Source organism: Schistocerca nitens, chromosome 5 (assembly GCF_023898315.1).
Source record: "Schistocerca nitens isolate TAMUIC-IGC-003100 chromosome 5, iqSchNite1.1, whole genome shotgun sequence".
Lineage (NCBI taxonomy): Eukaryota > Metazoa > Arthropoda > Insecta > Orthoptera > Acrididae > Schistocerca > Schistocerca nitens.
The window spans coordinates 100413082-100431620 of record NC_064618.1 but is presented as its reverse complement, the minus strand read 5'-3'; the positions used below and the strand labels follow the sequence as shown (position 1 = coordinate 100431620).

Genomic DNA, 18539 nt, shown 5'->3' with positions numbered 1-18539 from the left:
AAGTGAGTTTGAAAGACAGATTTTATTTGACTCTCAGTAAACTGCATTTCACTTCTTGAAACTGGCAGAACAACCAGATACAGCAAAGAGTAAATACTGAGAAACTATATTGCCCTAGCAATTACACAGTTAAAATGGTATTTTCAGAAAGGGCGTACTGTTGTGAAAAACTGACACTAAAGAAAGGAATCATTTGGCATGTAATATAATTCTCATTTATTTTCTGTCTCATTTGCCCATTGTTAATTAGATTATGTTTCAATCACTCAGGATCACCTTCAGATCTAAAACAAAGTAAAACAAAACATGAACCATCTAATATTTTATAATAAGTAGAAAAGAACTGTAGATAAATGTAGAATTACCTAAGTAGTTGTGTCAGCAACCCAGCTTGTCTACTCAGAACCACATATCAGAGTACTGTGTTTTGCAACTGCAGTCAGCATTTCAAATAGGTATATGTTGTTGGTGTGGTTTGGCAAGTGAGCAGAAGAAATGGGAGTGAGGCTGACTGAGGGAAGGAAAAAGAAGCAGAGATGTGTGATTTTGGAAAAATTCTTATTAAAATGCTAATAGTGTAGAACAATGGGTATATAAAATATAAACAACGCAAAAAAAAAATAGAATGGAGCAAGGGGGATTGAGAGCAGGCAAAGAAGGCAAGGGAGGGGTCAGAGAGAGTGGTGGCAAGGGTGCTATGGGTTTAAACAAGAGAGGGTCTTATAGTAAAATTACAAAATGTCAGTTATGTAGAAAGCCTTATGTTAAAATACAAGAAAGGGTATGTAGCACTGTAAGAAGCAATACAAAAATTACAATATGTCAATTATGTAGAAAGCCTTATGTTAAAATACAAGAAAGGGGATGTAGCACTGTAAGAGGCAATACAATAGGAGATTACAAAAGTGGAAATAAAGTAGCAAAACTGAATTAGCATCTTCAGATATTCGAAGTGTGAAACTTTCAAATTATAAAATTATAATGTCTTACTCTAAAAGTATAGAAATAAAAATAGTATAAAATTTTTTTCATCAAAATATTAAAAGTATAGGCCAACAATAATGAATGTACAAATAGTGAAAGACATAAAGATTGTAAACTTACAGATGTCGAATTATGTAGAAGACCTAGAATTGCACAAGGTGTCATTACGGAATATAAATTTTTAAAAAGAATGACAGAACAACAAACGAGAATTATCTTAAATTTCAATACAATTCCTCAATCTCTCAAGATGAATATGTCACCTATAGTGGATTTGGTACGTGTTGTGTAATATTTTGTTGACTGCCAAATGCTGCGATGAGAGAGAAATCTGGATGCCGACAATCTACTGCGCGAGTGAGTTACATAGTGTTGTAAAACTGACTACAAAACCTGGTAGAAGATCCAAAAATAGCAACATGTCTGACTACACTTACTCAATGGAGGTGATGGACATATCACATATACCGAACTTCTTAGAATCTATTCCTTCATACATTTGACTCACTCATTTTAAATGCACGCATAAATGTAAAACCCAGACAACACTACGTATCAATAGCTAAATTTTACCTTCACCTTCTAAAACATAATTTTGAAACTTTTACAAAGAGAGGGGAGAAAATAGTAACAAAAACTACGGCAGATGGCAGATGCAACAACTTTTTGTTTAAGGCAGTATCACTTTCCAAATATAGATGTAAATCCCAAAATGGGGCAAAGACAACACTGATTCCTGTTACCTGAAAAATTTTATCGCATATGTTGGGCAGCACAATACTGACCTCCTTCAGTGATGATATGAGGGACTCCTGAGCAGACATAAATGGTCATTAGTAATAAAGATGGAGGTTGCGTGGGTCAGGTGTATCTTGAAACTTACCCACAAATTTTATGAATTTGTTTAAACAGAGTTAGAATTGTCTTCCTGCAAGTTGGTCCCCATACGATGACATCTGTGCTACACCATACACGTGACCACCTAAAATGCCCATGTTCTTTTTGCTTGTATTCCATCTCCCGTGAGTGACAACAGATTACATGAACTAGCATCATCAGAACTGAAGAGTAAGTGGTATGTATGATGAGAGGTATTTTTAAAGACAATCAGAACTGAAACAAGTGCAATTCAATTGATTTGGAAAGTGCTTCATTTCTTTTCAGTGTACAAACTGTTAAAGTGGCAGACATTCTTAATCAAGTTTAATAACTTTATAAAGCTTAATTTACTTTTTTTCTTTTTTTGTGTTCTGCCTTACAGCAGTTCTTGTCACGGGAGAAGCCTCATCAGAAGGGTCCACCGCATGAGTGTCTATGGAAGTGACTCCAGTGGTGGTTAACCATTGCCTTCCACTGCTTTATTTACAGACTTGGTTAAAAAAATGATATAATTTTATGCAAAGAAATATCTATTTTTATAGTATCTCCACTAACTTAAATGAACCTGATAAAGCAAGATTCTATTATTTTTTCCTTTAATTAACTCAGCAACAAACTCTGTTTATGACCCAACATAATATTCTTTACCAATGTAAATGACTTCTTTATTAGAAAATAATTCTCCTTTGCAAGTCATTTTTTGGTGTCTGGAACCAAAAACCTGGGAACTGCATGGGAAGCAAAATATGTCCATCTAATTCACTTTTGTCATTACACTAGCTATTATATGAACAATTGTATTATTTTGGTGCAAGAGTTATCACTGAGCAGTAATCTTAGTCACTTTCTTTATTTGGTGCAACACGAATTACATGTAAGCTATAACATTATCATGTACTGTTTGGAGCCATTGGTCTCGGGTCCAGATCAAGAGGGTGCAACAATTTAAGCTGAATGTCAATAGGGTGGCATCTATAAAGTTTTAGAGTGTTCCATTTTATTTTCACACTAAATATGCTTTTACTAGGTGTACCATGATCTATTTCTAGAGTTCCACAGCCACAGAAGGGGAACATCCAGACTCCATCATGCACCAAGCCTGATTTATCTTATTACTACTATCATCAATATACATAAAAGAAACAATTGTTTATGTAAAAAGTAACCACACTGTATCGTTTAACAGATAACAATAACAGAAGAAATAAAAATGATTATCATACTAAAGGAAATGGGCTCATATTAACTGACAAAGAAGCCAGTAAAAGCAGGATGCCTTCTATACAACAGTTTGCCGAACTATCTGAAGATAATAGAAAACATGTCCGTTTTCAACAATAAACTAAAATATCACTTTATTAAAACTTATCCATACAGTATTAAAGAACACCTCAAAATTAAGAACTAATGTAATGTCAACAACGTAGGAAAAGATAGATTGTTATTTACCGTACAGATAACACATTAAGTGGCAAACAGGCAGAACTAAAATACACTTATACATAAGCTTTCGGATACAGCCTTCGTTGGAAAAAGGGAGAGAGGGAAATGGAGTTTCCATTGTTTGAAATTAAGGTAATGTTTCATATGTTACTGTACTAACATGTGCAATTTTTCAGAAAGCATAAAGTGACTTTAATCTTTGATAATTATGAATGTATATCAGTATTCTTTTAAAATGCTTGTATTTTAGATACTATTTTTGAAGAAATGATACATTTTACTGGTATAAGCATGTAGTTGTGTAATTTTGAAATTTGTAATTGTGTTACTTTTCAAACTTCATGTGAACTTGATGTGTCCAATACCATTGTACAGAATTGTCCATGGACATAAATAAAGAATAAATTTGGTTTATTCTAGTTCACACTTTACTCTCCAAATTAAATCCCTCTTGGTAATCTGAAAGGGTATACGATTATTGATAGGGGCAGAATTCCATATCTAGTACATTATCTTCTTAATGGCAGAATTAAGCTTCATACCTTGCTATATTAAGTTCATAGATTTGGACAGCTACTACTTGTAGTATAAATTCAAGGTTTCTAGGTTGATGGACAGGACTTCCTCTGTTTCATCTGGTGTGGTAGCTTGAGCTGCTAATGCTACGTCATTTACATACAGGAATTTGATGCTAGTGGTGTAAGGTAGATCAGTGGTATAGAATCTGAAAAACAGTTGAGCCAATAAAGAAGATTGAGTTAACCTGTTATTTACTGTGAATGATTTGCTTCTATTATGCTGACTTTGAAACAGCAATTTGTCTGCGTGTTCTTCATGAGTGCGGTCAGTTTTCGTACACACATCCGTTCCACCACATTTTATCATGTGTAGCAGACAGGTTCACAAAAAGCTGCTGATGTTTTGTGTCCCCTGCAATTCTGACTCAGTGTAAGGTATCACTGCCATTACAGGTCCACAACAGCATCACTTTGGAAACCTGCTTGTTTGTTTTTTATTACTTTTAAAACTTGAAGTATTATACGTTTTAAAGTTTCAAATGGACACTTAACAATGGTAAGCACTGAGGATTAGGAGCATCAATTGCTGGTTTTCCGGCTTTAATAACTATTATGCTATTCCAAGCTCAAATGTAATAAATTTCCTTGAAACATAAAAGCATGGATTTAGAAAGCATCACCTGTGTGAAACTCTAACTGACCTTTTCTCTCATGATATCCTGCAAACCATGGATGAAAGGCAATGTGCATATTCCATATTCCTAGCTCTCCGGAAAGCATATGACACAGTGCCCCACCGCAGACTGTTAATGAAGGTCCGAGAACACAGAATACGATCCCAGATGTGTGAGTATTTCAAAGATGTCTGAAGTTATAGAATCCAGTACAATGTCCTGAATGGTAAGTGTTATCAATGAGGAGGGTATGGTCAGGAGTGCCCCAGCAAAGTGTGATAGTACCACTGCAGTTCTCTATATACATATATGATTCACACAATTATAGCGTTTGGCCATTAAGGCTTTTGTCAGCAATAGACACACACACACACACACCCACACACACACACACACACACACACGTGCACGCGCAAACACAACTTGCACACATGTCTGCCGTCTCAGACAACTGAAACGACACTGTGAGCAGCAGCACTAGTGCATGATGGGAGTGGTGACTGGGTGAGGGTGAGTAGGAGCCTGGGCAGGGAGGGGGAGGGGGAGGGATAGTATGGAGGGGGTGGCAGACAGTGAAGTGCTACAGTTTAGATGGAGGGCAGGAGAGAATGTGGGGAGGGGGGGGATTACTATGGGTAGCAGGTCTGAGGACGTCTAACCTGCAGCACTTCACTGTCCGCCGCCCCCACCATACTATCCCTCCCCCTCCCTGCCCCAGCCTCCTCCTTACCACCACCCAGTCACCACTCCCATCATGCACTGGTGCTGCTGCTCACAGTGTGGTTTCAGTTGTCTGAGACAGCAGACATGTGTGCAAGTTGTGTTTGCGTGAGTGTGTGTGTGCATTTGTGTGTCTATTGCTGATATAGGCCTTAATGGCCGAAAGCTAGAATTGTGTGAATCTGTTGTGCTTATCACGACTCAGCATCTCCGCTATACAGTGAGTAGCAACATTCCTTCCCTAATATTGTTACATTCCACCCTGGATTTTCCATTGTTTGACATACATGATTTGGTGGATATGGTGAGCAGGAAACTGCAACTGTTTGCTGATGGTGCTGTAGTGTACTGGAAAGTGTAATTGCTGAGTACATGTAGGAAGTAGGATGACTCCGATATAATTTCTGTTTGGTGTGGTGAACAGAGGCTTGTGCTAGAGGCAGAACAATGTGAGTTAACATAAATGAATATGAAAAACAATCCTGTCACATTCGAATACAGTGTTAGTGGTGCCCTGCTTGACACAGTCAAACTGATTAAATATCTAGGTGTAACGTTTCAAAGTGATATGAAATGGAACCAGCTCATAATATCAGTAATAGCAAACATGAATGACTGGATTCGGTTTATTGGGAGAATTTTATGAAACTGTGGCTCATCTATAAAAGAGGTGTATAGAACACTAGTGTGAACCATTGTTGAGTACTGTTCAAGTATTTAGGAATCTCCACCTGGTTGTACTAAAGGAAGACATCGAAGCAATTGCTGATCCCTTTGTTTTGGTTTCTTTTATCTAGATGATAGCAGTGGATCCATGTTCCAACCACATTCAAATAATGAAACCAAAACGTCTTTGGACTATAGTTTAACTTTTCCAAACAAGATTTTGAAATAAGAAAGTAACAGCCTCAAAAATGTTATTGAGACAATCTTCTGTCATATTTCCATGAATTTTATGGAATATTTCTTCAAATGAATATGCCATATCTGCAGCATTTGTAAAATACATTTAAATTCATTTAACCAATAAACAATATTTATTGTTAGTGTGAAGGATCTACGAATTTTTCTCATCTCCATTTTGAAAATAAAAATATTTTATTATTACAAGGTATTGGTTTTACCCATTTAGCTGTTCACATAAGGTACCTACCAACAAATTCATTTGCGTTACATTTGATTGAAATGATGATTGTGTAAAGGGATATCCGATCACTGAATTGCTGTTCATATCAGTTACATTAATAGTTTAGGTGCTAACATTTTCAATTTCATAGCGACAGAAATTTAATTTTAGGGCATTTATGGATGTAGCAAAATTAGCATATCCATACCGACGACAAAATACGTATTACAGTGTGAAAAAATGGTGCATCATCATTGCTCATCAAAGTGTGTTTTGATAATATTTGGTTTTATGACAATGTCAGTAATTTGTGCAGTTACTAGTTTTTTTTGACTTCAGTACTCATTTGGGTTGTGTCTTTCGAAAGGTACAATATTTTAACATACTGTGTGCTGTCTTATATACACCCTCCTCCCACTGTAAATCTCAGTTTTGCAGTACCAATGGGCTGATCTGCTGGTGAAGTGGAAGAAGTGCATGGCCAAAGCACAAGTCACTGTCCTCAGTCTCAGTTCTGACACCACAGGAGTCTGGTCATACTCTTCAGTTGGCATGTCATGAATGGATCTTCCTACAAACTGTTGCTGTGCTTTGAGCATGTTCGAGGCTGGATCTCGAGCATTACCATACTCTTTACTCATCAGATCTGGTAGACAAATCTCACAGATTCTTCTTTAAAAAAAAAAAAAAAAAAAAAAAAAAAAAAAAAAAAAAAAAAAAAAAACATAACTCCAGAATGTTTAGGCACATTTTATTAACTTGGTGCCATTATAGTCAATGCTACGACCACTGGAGAGGCAGTGCTTCATAACTGGCAAATTAAAATGTTATTGCATTAATGACATCCCTCCAGCATAAATGGAGTCTTACCTTCATAACACAATGCAGAGGGTCTCATTAAAGGACCGTCCGAGGCACGAAACTAACGTCAGAATGGGCGAACATAGCAAATCAACATTTGTGAGTCTTACACTTACTTTTCAATACATTTACTCCTTAATGGTTTTTGCTGCTAATAATGTAAATCAGATTTAGCCAGACTGTGTGCGTTTGAGAATTTTCAGAAGTTACCACTGTCCTTTGCATGATCTACAAATAATTTATAGTAAATCAGCATTTGTGAATTAGTTACTGTAGCAGATATTCTAACATATTGTGTTACATCTAGTTTTCCATTAAAGAGTAGGAGCCCTATATATTATTTGCATTTCTCATAAATTAACTCTGTTTTCGAGTTTGTTAACAACTGTAATTAACCTCAAAACATTTAGGAAATTAGTATTTTTTTTTAAGTTTTTGTGTAGCCTTAATAGAAATCTCATTTTTTGTTTATTTGTTTCAGTTCTTATAGGGAATTAGCAAGTTTTTAGCTCAATAGATTAACAGATAATCAGTGGCCTTAACTTATATGTTCACTGCCATATAATAGACTGCACCAGCCAAAATGCAGCCCCATTGTGAATGCTATTCTCAAACACAGGATGAGTTGGTTGACATTTGTAAGCAGCTGGAAATCACCCTAACCACTGCCAAGCAATTGGCAGCTGCTGTGAATAGGTGTGTTGGAAGAGCTCCCGAGAGTCATGTACCTGTAATATGTACCAGAGGTACAAGTGCTATCCTCTCCTGTGAATCCTTTCTCCTCTGCAGAAAGTACAGGATCTGTCATTACTCATCCACTTGACAGCGAGTGGCATGTCAATGGTAGATCTAGGTGTCCTGTACAGGGTGGACGGGGACCATCAAGGACTAAGGGAGTTGTACTGTCCCCCTTACCAACAAGTTTGAAGTGCTGTCTTTCAGTGACATTGAAACTGAGACAGTGGGACTCACTTCATCTGATTTGGAGAAAACTGTTCTTTTTTTTTTTTCCTATGTTTTTTCCCCGCTGTCAAGAGGAGCTAAATACGAAAGGGTAGGGGATTTATTAATCATTGGCAGCTCAAATGTATGGGGAATAATGGTACCTCTTAGGGAAACGGCAGCAAGGGAAAGGAAAGGACACCAGGTGCACTCAGTGTATGCGTGGGGGCCTCATTCAATATATTGAAGAGGCTTTTCCAGTAACCACTGAGGGAACAAGGTGCAACCAACTGCTGATTATGGTGCAACGTCATACTTGGATCATTCCAGTGACTGGCAGAGAAAGTTGAGAAAACCAGCTTTGCACATCCAATTTCAACGAAGCTCACAATTTGCAACATTGTTCCCAGAACTGATCGTAGCCCCTTGGTTCCAAGTCGAGTAGAAGATCTGAACTAGGGACTTTGAAAGTTCTGTGACAAGCTAGGCTTTGAATTCCTGAACTTGTGCCACAAATTTGAGAATGGTAGGGTGGGTCTCCCTAATAGGTCAGGTGTGCACTATATATCAGAGGCTGCTACTCAAGGAGCTGATTGTGTGTGGGGTGCACACATGGATTTTTTTAGATAACACAAGTCTCCATCCAATCCAAATAATGACAGCTGAAGGAAACCCAAAAGTATCAGTGTAAGACCAAAAGAAATGCCTCCCAAAGGTCAGAGTGCTAAAATCCTAATGGTAAATTGCCAAAACATTCGTAACAAAGTGCCCAGTTTGAATTGCTCATGAAAAGCAGTGAAACTCACAATAAGTACAGAGAGCTGGTTCAAACCTGAAGTTTATAGCAGTGAGATTTTTGGAGAATATTTAAATGTACATCAAAAGAATAGGCAAATGGGAAATTGAGGTGGTGTATCTGCTGTAGTGGACAAGAAGCTCAAATCCACTGAGACAGAAAGTGAAGCTGCACGTGAGATTGTTTGTACAAGACTTCGTATCAAGGGTGGGCATAAATGATAATTGGATCCTTCTATCGCCCACCAGATTTATTTCCTGACATAATCAAAGGCTTCAGAGAAAACCTCAGTCCCATACGTAAGTTCCAATCATACTATAATCGCTGCTGGAGACCTCAATCATCAAACAACTGATTGAGAAAATTAGCTTTGTTAGTTGTGGGTGTGATAACACATCCTGCAAAGCGTTACTAAAAATTTTCTCTGGAAACTACCTAGAACAGATAGTAACTCCACTCACAATGGAAATATACTGGATCTAATGGCAACAGATAGATCTGATCTCTTTGAGGATCTCCAAAACAAATCAGGTATCAGTGATCATGATGTAGTTGCGGCAACAATGATTACCAAAACACAAAGGACAACTACAGCAGAAAGATATATACATGTTCAGTAAACTAGATGAAAAGATCAGTAGTGTCATACCTCAAAAGAGGAACTTGAAACTTTCAGCACAGGGCAGGAGCATGTAAAGGATCTATGGCTATAAGAATAGTTGAACATGCATTGGGTAGATATGTACCCAGTATAAGAATTCATAATGGGAGGGAACCTATATGGTATACAGTCACAGCACAGAAACTTCTAAGGAAATAGAGATTACTGCACAATATGTACAAAACAAAGCATAGGGCTATAGATAGAGAGATGCTGAATGAAATGTGTTTCGCTGGCATGAGAACAATGCAAGTTGCCATCAATGATTACTGTAGCAGAATATTGTCAAATGATATTTCACTAAACCCAAGGAAATTCTGGTAATATGTAAAGGCTGTTAGTGGCACCAAAGTTAGTGTCCAGACACTAGCAAATGAGACAGAACAGAAATTGAGGGTAGCAAAGCAACAGCTGAAATGCTAACTTGATTATCAAATGTTCCTTTACACAGGAAAACCCAGGAGAACTGCCTTGATTTAATTCTTGTACCACAGAAAATATAAAAAAAATAAGTATTAGTGTCATTGGTGTCGAGAAACAGCTGAAATCGTAAAAACTGAAAAAAACTTCAGTGTCTTGTCAGATTCTATGCTGAATTTCTGGCAGAGTTAGTCTCTCTTCTAACTATAATCTATCGTAAATCTCTTGCACAAGAAACTATGTCCAGTTCTTGGAGAAACCACAGGTCACACACATCTTACAAGAAGGGTAGTAGAAATGATCCACAAACTACTGTCCAATATCCTCAACATCAGAATGAGATTTTCACTCTTCAGCAGAGTGTGTGCTGATATGAAACTTCCTGGCAGATTACAACTGTGTGCTGGACCGAGACTCAAACTTGGGACTTTTGCCTTTCGCGGGGCAAGTGCTTGAGTAGCGGATGGTAGAGCACTTGCCCGCAAAAGGCAAAGGTCCTGAGTTCGAGTCTCGGTCCGGCACACAGTTTTAATAGGCCAAGAAGTTTCATATCGGCGCACACTCCGCTGTAGAGTAGAAATCTCATTCTGGAAACATCCCCCAGACTGTGGCTAAGCCACGTCTCTGCAATATCCTTTCTTTCAGAAGTGCTAATTCTGCAAGGTTTGTAGAAGAGCTTCTGCATAGTTTGGAAAGTAGGAGACGAGATACTGGCAGAAGTAGAGCTGTGAGGACTGGGCGTGAGTTGTGCTTGGGTAGCTGAGATGGTAGAGCACTTGCCCGCGAAAGGCAAAGGTCCCCGAGTTCGAGTCTCGGTCTGGCACACAGTTTTAATCTGCCAGAAAGTTTCATCCTCGACATAATTTTGTTGTAAAATATTAGAACATATTTTCAGCTCAAACATAATGAGGTACCTTGAACTGAATGACCTTCTCAATTCCAACCACCACGGATTCTGAAAACATTGATAATGTGAAACCCAACTCGCACTTTTCTTACATGACATACTAAAAGCTCTGGATCAAGGCAGTCAGGTAGATGCAGTATTTCTTGATTTCCGAAAATCATTTGACCTTCCCAATTCCAACCACCATGGATTCTGAAAACATTGATAATGTGAAACCCAACTTATGCTTATTCTCAAAGGTACGGTCAATGCAGTATCAAGTGAAATTTGTGGCTCGATTGAGGAATTTTTTGGTAGGGTGGCGCCAAGGCTTGTTATTGTGGATGGAGAGTCATCGTCAGATGTAGAAGTAACTTCAGATGTGTCCCAGGGAAGTGTGTTGGGACCCTTGCTGTTCATATTGTATATTAATGACCTTGCAAACAATGTCAATAATAACCTGATATTTTTGCAAATGATGCTGTTATATATAATCAAGTAATATTCCAAAAAGCTGTATAAGTATTCAGTCAGATCTCAATAACATTTCAAAGTGGTACAAAGTTTGGCAGCTTGCTTTAAATATTCAAATATGTAAAATTGTGCACTTCACGAAATGAAAAAAATGTTGTACCCTATTAATGTAACATCAATGAGCCACTGTTGCAATCGGCTAACTCATACAAATACCCGGGTGTAACATTTTGTAGGGGTACGAAATGGAGTGATCACATAGGCTCAGTCGTGCGTAAAGCAGGAGCTAGATTCCAGTTTATTGGTACAGCACTAGTGCAATTTGTCTACAAAGGATAGTGCTTGCAAATCACTCATGCAACTGGTTCTAGAATATTGCTCAAGCATGTGGGACCCTTACCAAGGAGGACTAACAGGGGATACTGAATGTATACAGAGAAGAGCAGCATGTATGGTCACAGGTTTGTTTGATCTGTGGAAGAGTGTCAGAGAGACAGTGAAGAAATTGAACTGGAAGACTCTTCAAGATAGAAATCAACTATTCCGAGAATGTTTATCAACAAAGTTTCAAAAACCAGCTTTAAATGATGATTCTAGAAATATACTACAAACCCCTACATACGCTCACATAGGGATCGTGAAGATAAGATTAGAATAATTACTGAACACACTTGGGCATTCACTCAATCATTCTTCCTGCACTCTATATCTGAATGGAATGGGAAGAACCCTTAAAAACTAGTACAGCAGGACATACCCTCTGCCTTGCTCCTCAGAGTGGTTTGCAGAGTACAGATGTAGATAGCTGAGGAGGCACCTGCTTTTTTCAAAGTAGCATTTCCTTCCTAATTCACTTGCTCAACTTTGGATAATATGAGTGTGAATAGCATTAAGCAATACTGTTAAAATGTTTTGATTAATACTATATACAGATTAAGCTTCGGTGATTTTCTTGCCTGTTTTGTTAATCTATACCATGACTCCTTCCATGCCACTCAAGGTTCTCTTACGCGATGGTGCCTATAAAACACAATGAATGAACAGATTAATAAAAGCAAGCTGTGCAAAACAACACTTGACAAGGCTTCCTGCTACTTCACAGACATCCAGAGCCTTATCAATGTATTCCCATGTGAGATAAGGTTAACAGCTAAATGAGTACAGCATTTCTCCGCTTAGGGTGTTTATTTAGACCACCTCTCTGTACCACAAAAAGCTTTTGGATGAGGATGTAATCTATGTAAGTACAGCCCAGACAAAAAAATGCTGTATTAATTTAAAAAATTTAGATCTTTGGTACCCACTGTCAAGAAGGGGATACAGTTGTACTGTTCTGGATGACAGCATGTTCATAATAAACAACAAAATAGGCAACTGTCAAAATTGGTGGCAAGTTCTGAAGCACTGAATATGCCTAACAAGTGTTTCACAATGACGATACTTTACAACAGTTGTTGACCATTGCAGGAGGCAAATGCCTACAATATGAGTAAACAAAAACTAGTTCTATCTTAACATACATTTCTCAAAAGAAGTCTTTTTCTTACATCAGCCTGTTTCATTATTATTTTTAAATCTGAAGCAATGTTTCATTGGCACATAGCTAATTCCCCTCTCAGCCCCCCCCCCCCCACCGCCAGACATTTTTGCCAGTATATGGTGATGGTGCCCCACATTACTATCAAATGAAATAATATTTTCCACTGTACCGAAGGACAAGTCAATCAAGGATACTAATAAATTATGGGACACAAATGATGGTCAGTAGTTATCTTAAGGCAGTGAAATTTGTAGAACTACCAATAGCACATATAAAAGTGATACAGTTCATAGTTTCCAGAACTAATAGTTCCATCCTCAGGGAGAAGAGAGGGATAGGTTGGGTAAAAGTAAAAGGAAAGGGCAGCTGACTCAGACTGCAGGATGAGAAGGGGGGTGAGGACAAGGTAGACAAAGATTTTGTCTACTCCCTCCTCAAGTTGTCTGATACCAGTAGTTCCAGGTGGCTTCTTTTTAACCTTCCCCAATCTATACCTCCCCTCTCTCCAAAGAAGGAATTGTTAGTTCATAATACAGCACATTCACAGATGAAAAAAAAAGGGAAACTATTTTTATCAGGCAGGAGAAACCATCTGGGATTGTAACGCTGCCTGATGCAAGTCTTTGTATTTGATGCCACTCTAGTGACCCGCTTATCTGTGTGATAAGGATGACGTGAAATGATTAGGACACCACTAACACCCAGTCCCCACATGAAAAAAATCTATTTAGCCATGAATCGAACCTGGGAGTATGTGATGTAGAGGCAGCGACGCTAAACACTAGATCACATGCTGTGGGCTATGCAACCCGTATTTACATCTTCACTGTACAAGAACAAAGACAGTAGAGTACACTAAAATAGAACAGCAAACATCTTGAATCAAAAAGATACATAATACTCAAAAATTTGCAGATATGTTCACTGATATTCCATTATTCACTGTGTTCCATAGATCCAATATGAAGTAGTACATTCAGGTATATGGAATGAGTCAAGGTATTCATTAACAAATAAAAAGGAAAACACAGAAACTTAATCTTTATACTGCATTAATTATAAACTGTCACTATACTGCTTAGTGCTATCCACACTTATTATAGCCAGATGTAATCAAATAACTGTAGAAAGAAAGCTCCTACTTGGGAAAAGAAAAAAGAACCAAAAAAATCTGTTGCATGTCTCCTCAGTTATACTATAGAGCTGCTGTTTGCCTGCTATTAGCTGATTCAACAGAATTCTTCAAAGAAAATCAGTCATATTACAGTGCTTTACAACTTATCCTGCAACCTTACAACAAACGCTAGTAGTTGCCATGTAGCTAACAAAACTTTTCAATCCATGAATCTAGAGATAAGCAAGATGAAATGTCCACAAGCCTACACCAATGTACCTATTATTTACTTGAAAGCCAGAAAATCCTTCTACATTACAGCAGATATGCAGCCTTATCTACAGCAGAAAATCCAGGATGGAATGTAACAGTATTATGAAAAGGATAGTTGCTACTCCCCATATGTCGGAAATGCTGAGTCACAGATAAGCACAACAAAAAGACTGTCAGACAATAAGCTTTCAGCCAACAAGGCCTTTGTCAAAAATAGACAAAACACACACACACACACATGACCACAGTCTCTGGCTGCTGAAACCAGACTACGAACAGCAGTGCATGATGGGAGAGGCAGTCATGTGAAGGAAGGAAGACGCTGGAGAGGGAGCTTGCAGGGACGAGGTGGAGAAAGGGTATGCAGTCAGGAAATTAGACTGAGGGTGGGGGAGAGAGGGTGAGGGAGTAGCAGAAAAGTAAAAAGGCTGGGTGCGATGCTGGAATAGAGTGCTGGAATGGGAACAGTGTAGGTGATGGATGGGTAAGGACAATGACTCACAAAGGTTGAGGCCAGGAGGGTTACGGGAACATAGGATATATTGCAAGGAGATTTCCCACCTGTGCAATTCAGAACAGCAATGATCGGAAAATCCAAAATGGAATGTAACAATATTATGAAAATTCTGAATTGCACAGGTGGGAACTCTCCCTGCAATATATCCTACATTTCCGTAACCCTGCTGGCCTCAACCTCTGTTAGTCATTGTCCTTACCCATCTACCTCCTTCCCTGTACCCATTCCAGCACTACACAGCCCTCTACTCCACCAATGCACCCAGTATTATTACTTCTCTCCTTTTCCATTACCCCCCATCCTCGGTCAAACTTCCCGACTGCATCTAACTGCACTACCCTCTCTCCACCTCATCCGTGCACGTTCCCGCAGGAGCACTTTACCGTCCCCCACCCTGACCCTGCTATCCCTTCCCCTCCCCCCTCCAGCCTCTGCCTTCACCCACTCAGTTGCCTCTCCCATTATGCACTGCTTTTCATAGTTTTTTTTGTGTGTGTGTGTGTGTGGTTTTTTTTTTTTTTTTTTTTTTTTTTTTTTTTTTTTTTTTTTTTTTTTTTGCGTTCCCATGAGTGTGTATCTGTTGTCTTATTTTTGACGAAGGCCTAATTGGCCAAAAGCCTATTGTGTGACAGTCTTCTTGTTGTGGCTATCTGCGACTCAGCATCCCTGCTACATGGTGAGTGGCAATTATCCTTTTCATAATATTGTTTTTCACAGTAGTTTATTTATTACAGTAAAGTACATGTAACACATCCAGAGGTTATGCCTACCATGTTAAAAAAGTGGCCATTCTAGAAAACAGAATAATGAGATACAATAAGAAAGAAAAGAGAGGGAGGGGGAAATTGCTGAGGGTGACCAAAGCTTAAATACAAAAAGTGGGTTCAAATGGATTTAGGTTGCAGTAGATATGCAGAAATGAGGAGGCTCACACAGCAATGGGTACAAAACAGTGGATGTATAAACAGCCAACCAGTTGCAATAAATACCATGTATTCGACAGACTTAAACCTGTCTTCCCCAGAATACACTTGCTGTTCTGTAACTGTGCCTGTAGAGCAACCTGTTCAAAATATTGACATTCCTGTCTGCCAAGGTATCCAAGACTCTTTCCAAAGGACATCCAGTTGTAAATAGTACAAACAGGCTGTTCTTCTGAGGACGACGGGTTTAAGATCACTGAAACCTTGGTAAAGGTTATTTGCAACTGGTTGGCTGTCTGTACACCTGCTGTTACACAGGAATGTGTACCACGGAGAGCTGTATCAAACCAGTCATTAGACTGAAGGCCAACAACAGAATTATAATAGAGGTACAATGACGTGCTTTCTATATTTATTGTGTGAAGCTGATACTTTTCTTGAAAGGTAGTTCCAAATTATCTCAAATAATCCTTTGCAGGCATAACATGTGCTATAATTACGTTATGTACACTCAAAGGAAACACTACTTATAAAGCTACAGCTATTTGTCATCCAAAGATCTTGACACATACAGCCTTATGACAACAAGAAAAAAAGCTTTGTCTAAATGATAATGCATTTTGCCATTTGACTTATTTTATTTCCTTGTGTTTACACCATTGCAATTTCAGCTTTGTAGCGAAGGCTGAGTAATTCATTATTGTCCTTTGGAAAGTGTTTAACACTGCATGTCGTAGTACATGTCAAGAACAACATATTCATTATTCGACCATATAATCATATGCACGGTACTTATATAACACTTTAAGATACAAAATGACAGTACCATGCAGGCATCCACCAATTTTTTTTTTTTTTTCAAGCTATCAACCCTGCTTGTTTAATATAAAAAGGTTGACTGCAGGATTTTGATAGGCCTAACACAATTAATGAAAAACAAAAAATGGCAGAGAAATACTGCTCATTACATAAAGACTAGTTACAATGGCAACAAACATATCTTTGACCATTTCAATGCGCATTTCCATACACTCCTGAATAAAATGTGACTATGTTTGATACACGTACTCTCTTAGCTGTACAGCTGCAGAAAATCAGAACAGTCATGTATGAAACAAAGCATTACTTCCTATCAATATCTTTCTCCGGATCTATTTGAACTTTTTTGGTTTCTGCTATAATCTCATCTAATCTATAAAGGTCCCTGAGAGAAACTTCGCCAGTTCCTCTGTCCAATGGTTTTGGCTGAGAAGCATCTGGCTTCCATCCTAACATATAAATGATCTGAAACGTCGCTGGAACTGATGATGTTCCATCGTCTTTATGTTTACCATACAGTTCCTTGTAAATCGCCGCAGCTGCTACCATAGTATCACGACGCAAATTAAGTTTCCGGTTACGAGCGGCATTATTTTCTCCCATTCCCTTCAAATCCCACATTAGTTCAAACATAGATGGGTAATTTACAACTATCTCATCAGTGTCAATAGTCAACATTGTAAATCCAGCTCTTGTTAGTAAGCTGCCTATGTCACGTATTTCTGTGAATGGCGAAATATGTGGAGAAAGTCCCCCATGTCTTTCCAGTTCAGCTAACTGTAGTGACGAACGAAGTTCAAACAATGTGTCACCTCCAAATAAAGCGGCAATCAGTACACCATCATTTTTGAGACATGTTAATATTTGGTGAAAAGTACCAGGCAAGTCATTCACCCAATGGAGACTTAATGAGCTAATAACTAAATCGACTGAATTTGGCTGAAATGGTAATTTCTCTTCATCGACTATCTTTCGTTCAACTTCCACACTTTCTGGAAGAACTGCTTGGTCGAGCCAAGTTGGACACATGTCACATAAAATTAGTCGCTCAACAGCATCGCCAAGAACGTGCCTCGATACATATCCACGGCCACAACCCAAATCAACAGCACAGTTGAATTTTCTCTTGATGTCGAATATACGATCTGCCAGTCTGTAGCCAACTTCTTCCTTCAAATAGTCGTACAACTCAACATCAGCGGCCAGAGCTGCTCTCTGGCGCTGATATAGTTTCGCCTCTCGGTCGAAAATATCTACAACAGATTCCACTGGAGGCTTTATTTGAAATGCAGCTGAAGAGCATGAAAGGTTACGAACAGCTTGTAAATTGAGCCGACGCGTTTTGGGTAGAAACCATAATCTAGTACAACCTGCTCCTGAATGAAACAATCGACTACTGTTGTTTGTTGTTCGATGTGTACAGAACAACGAAACATGAGTTCGTTTTACAGGAAACCTATATCTACTCATATTGTAGATTTGGCAGACATCTAATTAATAAACACAAAAATAATCAACACAACATTCACCTCTCTCATATCTTCCACTCACATCTAAACTTCGGCATTTCGGCAAAGATACTTCAGTTCATAAGTTACCTGAGCAATGTCGATACATAGCCACACCGGATGGCGGATACAAAGAAAAGAGCACGTCTTAGTGCAAGCATAAACAGAAACAGCTTACGTATTTATGGTTTTGTACGTGTTAAAGTATTGTAAATAATATAATAAGTTCATATTTGTTTCTGTTACATGTGTGCAAGTATCTTTGATGTATTTGTTCTTTGTATTAGTGATCTAGATGGATACCTGGTAATTCACCACCAGCTAGTGATACCGACACTTAGCGAGAAACTGTAGGCAGCGTCACATATTTAACATTGGGGACACGTCCAGATCTAGCTTATGCTGTAAATGTTGCTTCAAGAGCACAAGATTCGCCTACTGAAGCACAGCTAAAATTAATT

The 18539-nt window shown here is 38.4% G+C and overlaps 1 protein-coding gene and 1 long non-coding RNA gene across 2 annotated transcripts; both read right to left on the bottom strand.

Moving 5' to 3' along the window:
• On the bottom strand, positions 1–18162 carry LOC126259368 (uncharacterized). The gene is made up of 3 exons (XR_007546504.1): positions 18100–18162; positions 366–511; positions 1–284 (listed from the first exon to the last, which is right to left on the bottom strand). It is a non-coding gene; the product is annotated as an uncharacterized LOC126259368 (long non-coding RNA).
• On the bottom strand, positions 16354–18130 carry LOC126259367 (arginine-hydroxylase NDUFAF5, mitochondrial). Its single transcript, XM_049956107.1, has one exon. It carries the CDS (start codon positions 18038–18040, stop codon positions 16874–16876), a length of 1167 nt encoding a protein of 388 aa, XP_049812064.1. The 5' UTR covers positions 18041–18130; the 3' UTR covers positions 16354–16873.
• Positions 18163–18539: the final 377 nt, after the last annotated feature.

Coding starts and splice junctions, on each gene's coding strand:
- LOC126259367 (XM_049956107.1), bottom strand. CDS start 18,040: ATGAGTAGATATAGGTTTCCTGTAAAACGAACTCATGTTTCGTTGTTC.